The sequence below is a fragment of the Halyomorpha halys genome, unplaced genomic scaffold, assembly GCF_000696795.3.
Source record: "Halyomorpha halys isolate HHAL.00 unplaced genomic scaffold, Hhal_1.1 Scaffold331.1, whole genome shotgun sequence".
In the NCBI taxonomy this organism is placed as follows: domain Eukaryota; kingdom Metazoa; phylum Arthropoda; class Insecta; order Hemiptera; family Pentatomidae; genus Halyomorpha; species Halyomorpha halys.
In genome coordinates, this window is record NW_027116263.1 from 98,283 (window position 1) to 104,345 (window position 6,063).

Sequence of the window (6,063 nt, forward strand, 5' to 3'; positions counted from 1 at the left end):
CCAAATAAATATGACGGTAGAATATCTCTCAACCTCGATCATGTCGAATGCCAATCAAGAGTTTACACTGTGATACTGTGTAAGACTCCCTTGAGATGAGAACAACTAGGTCTTCCTAGGATCCTTCATAGACTATCAACTTTCTATTAGATTTCAAGTACTTTTGGAGTTGGCGTTTGATAATCCTTCAGGCTTAATTTCCTATAAGATCTGAGGACTGGCTTCTTACCTCAGGTTTGGTCTGTAAGATCAGGAGACCGGTGCTCTTCGCTTGTATGTACCTATTCCTGTACAAAGGCTGGAATCTTGTTCTCTCTAATGTCATTACGGTTACCACCCATCTATCCTATTTCCTTATTATCCTAACTCTTTATCTTCTCGACCTACCTCCTTACATTGGTCAAACTTTTTTTTTTACCCCCTTCCTAGTCATTTCATAAATACGGGTGGGGAGCGGGGGTAATTTATAAGTAACCAACCTGTTCTAATCATAGTTGGGGGTCAAGCTTTCATTAAGTGGGTCCGCCACAGCAATGAAAAAAGTCGGCACCCCAGGCCTGATTCATACATGCACCGCCCAAAGTTCCCAGGTGGCAACTACCTGCGCCTCAACCAACTGAGCTACGAACGGTCCTAAATTGGTAAAACTGAAAATGATTGAACACATAGAATTGAGTCCTTCGCTGGGATCTATTTAACCATCCTCGTTACAAAGAAATAAAAATTTCCCTCCCCCAAACTTTATATTTCAAAACTTTTTCAATTGAATTATTTCACTAAAACAATTAACTAATTTCTTAATAATTTAATTAATTTCAATAAAAAATCATATATTTCATATGCATTTGACGTAAGTAAATAAGGGAGAAAAATATGACTATTTAATTTTTTTTTTAAATATTGTTTTGAGCGCAAAACAGCAACCCTAATGTTACCTACTTTCGTTTCGCGGGTAATTCATTGAAACTGGTGTTGTGGTATTGTCTTTTATTATGGCTCAAAAAACTTTGTTCAATTATTTCACAAAATCTCCTGTTGCCTCATCCCCTAGCAGTTCTAAAAATACTCCTAAAACTCCCGAAACAAAGAATCAACTTGAAAGAACCCCAATAGTAGGAAGTGAATCGTTCAAAACACCTAAGTCTAAGAGTAAGTTAATAAATCCCAGTGAAGCCAAAACACCGAAAAACAGTGTTAATGGTGTAAAAAAAGAGAATTCTGAAACGCCATCAACAGGTAAAAAAGCAATTTCCAGAAAGAGGATTATTGTACCAGAAGGTATACAGATTTGTACTTTTATCTTTTTCTTCTTTTCTCTTACACAATAGTTTTATGACAACTGTTTTTCTCTAGATGATGTTGAACTTGAAGATAGTCCTAAGGAAAAACCAGAGGGCTACTTCCTCGACAGTGAAGATTCAGGAGATGAATATGTCCCAGGTCTTGTTTTAATTCTTATTTATTGGAATATGTCAAACCTTTTCAAACTTTATGAACACTTGTTTGTCAGTTAAGTAGTCTATAGGAATGAATTTTGGATTTCTTTTATACCCGAAAACCCGAACATTTTTTCATTGAACCACTCTGGATGATTGATAAGTATGAAATTGAAATGTTTGACTTGTCATGTTGCTGTCTTTCATTTCATTTAACTCCTTGGGATAAACTCATATTATGTAATACAATTGTTAACCAATAAGTAGTGACAATGGTTTGTTGTGTCTCCAAAATCTATAGCAGGGACACTATTGAAATTATATAATAATAGATTATTACGTTGCTTTCTAGCCCTAACTTTTTAAATATACCTACATCCTTGAAATAATACTTCCAGTTATAGGTTCGCTCAGTGCCTCTGGTCTGTTCTAATCGCTTCTTGTAAACACCCTCTTTGGATGCCTCTTGGTTCTTTCCATTAGGAACTTAATGGGTTTATATTTATTTCAGTAACACTTAAACTTTTTGGTTACCTTTGCCAAAAATACAAGATCAAATATAAGTACTAAGTTGTTAAATTAATTCTAGCTACTTATTATTTATTTTTTTGATAATTTATATAAAGCACTCTGCTTATGCATGTTTAAATGCTTTGTATTGATAATTTATATTAAAATCTCAGTACTTTACTAATTTCATGAATGTAACGCTGCTATACTGTTAGTCCAAGAACGCAAGGTAGGAAAAAAGTCAGTTATTACACCTCAATTTTTGATTACTTTAATGAAAACTATACGTAAGTACTAGTAAAAATTGTTGAGTCTACCGATTATAGTTAGGGGGAATAAAAAATGGTAGCAATTTCTAAACATTAAAAAAAAAAATATTTTTTCATTTTGATCTCCAGTTCTTTAAAACTACATACAACACTAAAAAACTTTCTCATTTTAAGAAGAGTAAATTTGCTGCGATATGAACCCTAAAAGAACAATTAATGTTTCTCAAGATATACTTTTTTACAACGCAATAATTTATAAAGAATGTTTGGAAAAATCTGTACTTAGAGTAGAAACCAAAGGTTGACGATTTGAATACAAATGTGAATATTATTTTCTGATCCAGAGATTCTTTAGAAAAGAATTCTCTCACAAAATGTTGATTCATATCATCTAATTATTAGTTGTTGTTTTTTTTAAGATATCCTTCATCCATCACACATTCACTCACGAATCTTTAACAGATTTGGTATTTAGAAATTATGCCCCTATTCATTTTTGTTACTAAACTGATTTTTATTCTTTTTTATCCTAACATGGAATTTTTCAGTAATTTTTTTGGTAAATATTTTTATAGACGAAAATCAGTCAGATGATGATGAAGCCTCTGTTGAACACTCAGAACCAGAGTCAGAACCAGAAACACAATCAGAGGAAGAAAGTCCCATTAAGGTTCGTAGTTTTTTGTATTATGAAATAATGTAGAAAAAAGGTTTAAGTAAATCTACTGTTATAATTTTTTCTGGTTTTAATTTGTATCTCTGACTTTTATTTCTGTGTAACTTTGACCCCCACCATGGTTAGAATATGGTGGTACTCTGTAATAACCCTATAACTCCCCCCCTCTCCTCCTGTAAGTCAAAAATGACCAGGAAGGGGATCATTTAGAAGAAAAACCGTCTTATGATTAAAATATTTCCATTTTTATAATTTGCAGTATCTCAAAACTGCTACTTCCTATTATACACACAACAAATACTTTTGTATATTTATTTTAAAATAAGCTAGACTGTGTTATAATATAATAAAATATTTATTGTAATTTTTTTTTTTATGCTCAGCTGTTACCAACTTTAGTTATTTTTAAAGATTGCATTTTGTTATAACAATTTTGTAATATTTAAAGCATATGGTTTATGTTAATGTTTTGTTATTAACATATAACTTAATACCACTTATTGTTTAGAATTATTTATAAGATAAATATTACATTTTCAAAAAATTGTTTTATTCTAATTATTTGTATTGCTAGGCAAAGAAAAGAAAAAGAGGTGACAATAAACAAAATAAACCAAATAAGAGAGTCCTCTTGTCATCATTTAGTAGTAGCAGTAGAACTCCGACAAGAAATCCTGTTTCTACGATGAAGCCTGTATCTACACCCAGTAGTAGCGAGGTATGGTTTAGTCCTTGTTTTATTAATTTAGCTAATACCAAGTACTCAGAGTTATAAGTACAGTGTACAGATTAATCTACTCAGCTTCACCGTTCATAGTCTGTAATTCACTTAATGAATAATGAGTATAAAAAGTACTTAAATTTCTTTCCGAGTACTTTTTATTTTCTATATTTACTCAGAATTATTATACTTTTAGAATTTTAAAAAGTAATTTAGTGCTAATTATAACAAAAATATTTAATTTAGTCTTAACATGTTTTCTTTTTTTTTTCACTCTACTCCTACGTTTCAGCCATTCCATCCATTCTCAAGGATAACTTATTTTAAATATCATAGCTATAATGTAAAAAGTTGAAGGCTATTCTGCCTTTGTCAAATCATATTTTAGTCTATCAACCAATTTTGTTATCCAGCTAATTTAATTTTTCTAATATTTAATATTCAATTTATTCTTTCTATTAATTCCTTGTTACTTGCTATATCAACAATACATTACATCAAAATGTATTGTACTGTATCAACAGTATTGTATTATACTATATCAACAATATGCTGCATCAAAATGTATTGTTGGTAGTTTGTGATAACTTTATAATATAAAGTATAAATTGAATAATATTAGAAAAAGTATATTAGTTGGATAAGAAATAGGTTGATAGACTAAAATATAATTTGACAATGGCAGAATAGCCTGCAACTTTATGATAACATTGTAGTTGTGATATTTAGAATGAATTGAGCCATGGAAATGGTAAAGGCTGTATGTGCCAAAAAACTAGTTTTGAGAAAAACATGTAAGTAGCTGGCCACACTTTTTGTTCTAAAATTATGGAAAAATTACCGCTCTAGGAACTAAACTGTTCAAGATAGTCACTTCCAGCAGTTACCAGTCGATTGGTGCTGGTTTCTGCATCGTTATCCAGTCAAAATCTCATTTTTTGTATTTCTGACACTTACAACTTTTTTCCTTTCCATGCCTCAATTATCCTTGGGGATGGCCTGAATGGCCAAAACGTTGGAGTGGAGTAGTAAGAAAATAAGCAGGTTGAGACTAAATGGATATTTTTTTTTATTATAATTGATGAACAAACCAGTCTCAAACAAGAATTCAAAAATTAGAATTATAAAAATATTCTTCTTATTAATGATGGAGAAGTTGATAATGGAAAAATAATTGAATGATTTTGGCTGAGTATTTTCTGTGATCAAATATAAACCATGATTACTTTTTGTTCTTCATTAACATATGACTAATACTGCTTAAATAATTTTAAAACTACTCACAAGAAGAGCAACATAAGTACTCTGTGGAAAGTAATTGAATATTGCCCTATCACTTTATTATATTAGTTTTATTCTAAAATTTGTAAATATTTTGTCAATAGAACCATTCAGGTGGAGGAGGTGATGGTGAAGGAAAAACTTGGACCTATCTGAATTTTGAATTTCTTAAACCTGAGAAAATACGTGATGGCAAAAAAAGACGTCCTTCAGACCCTGACTATGATCCGAGAACTCTTCACGTCCCAGAAGACTTCCTAAGGGGACTTACGCCTGTAAGTTCAACAAAATCATCAATAAATGTAGCGATTATTTGTTTTTAAGTAATTTATCAATATTCTTCATATTGCAGGCTATGCGACAATGGTGGGAGATGAAAGCTAAAAATTACGATTGTATATTGTTCTTCAAAGTGGGAAAGTTTTACGAGTTTTATCATATGGATGCTGTTACAGGTGTGAAGGAATTGTCTTTAACTTTCATGAGGGTATGTATATTCTGTATATTTTATAAACATGTTAGGAAAATTTTCATGATAAAAGAATTTTGTTAATTATACAGCCAATTAACAGTTAGCATTATGTTGTATAACTATATTGTTGGTTGATATGAACCAACTTGATGAAATAGGATTTTTACTAATTTTTTAGATTATATGACTTATATTTTTTTTAATTTGGTTAAAATTTATTGTGCCTAAAGGTCAAAAAACTAAGAAAAAAAGATATAATGTTTTCAATATACATATTTATTATATTTTTAGACGTTTCGGGTTTACTGTGCCCCCCCCCCCCTCTTCAGCACAATACAATTCAGTGTCAGTCTAATAAACAGTACATTTAATATGTTAAAATCAGGATAGTAATAATTTTTAACTTCAATTACAAACAATGTTACTTGATCAATTATTTCTGAAGGTAACCTTCAGATGAAATCATTGTTTTGGTAGTATATAGTAAGCCTCATGAAGGTTTGAAATTTTAGTAGAAATGTTGGCACTAATAAATAAGTTTGACAAATTTGTGTTCTTGACTGACCACACCATCTTTTCATTTATAAATATATGTGAATTGACCGAGGTATAATAGGCTTGTTGTGGCCGCCATATTACAGAATTTTTTTAAAATTTTTATAAATGTATATAATATATACGCCAAGTAGGTAATTAGT

General features: G+C 30.6%; 1 protein-coding gene across 1 annotated transcript in view; it reads left to right on the forward strand.

Moving 5' to 3' along the window:
- The first annotated feature begins 943 nt into the window (after positions 1–943).
- Positions 944–6,063, forward strand: part of Msh6 (DNA mismatch repair protein Msh6) — a 27,469-nt gene continuing 22,349 nt past the window's right edge. The window contains exons 1-6 of the mRNA XM_014421668.2: positions 944–1,278; positions 1,354–1,440; positions 2,791–2,885; positions 3,466–3,609; positions 4,998–5,168; positions 5,246–5,380. Of these exons, the coding sequence (XP_014277154.1) occupies positions 993–1,278; positions 1,354–1,440; positions 2,791–2,885; positions 3,466–3,609; positions 4,998–5,168; positions 5,246–5,380 (918 nt within the window). The 5' untranslated portion in view covers positions 944–992. The remainder of the gene's footprint in view (positions 1,279–1,353; positions 1,441–2,790; positions 2,886–3,465; positions 3,610–4,997; positions 5,169–5,245; positions 5,381–6,063) is intronic.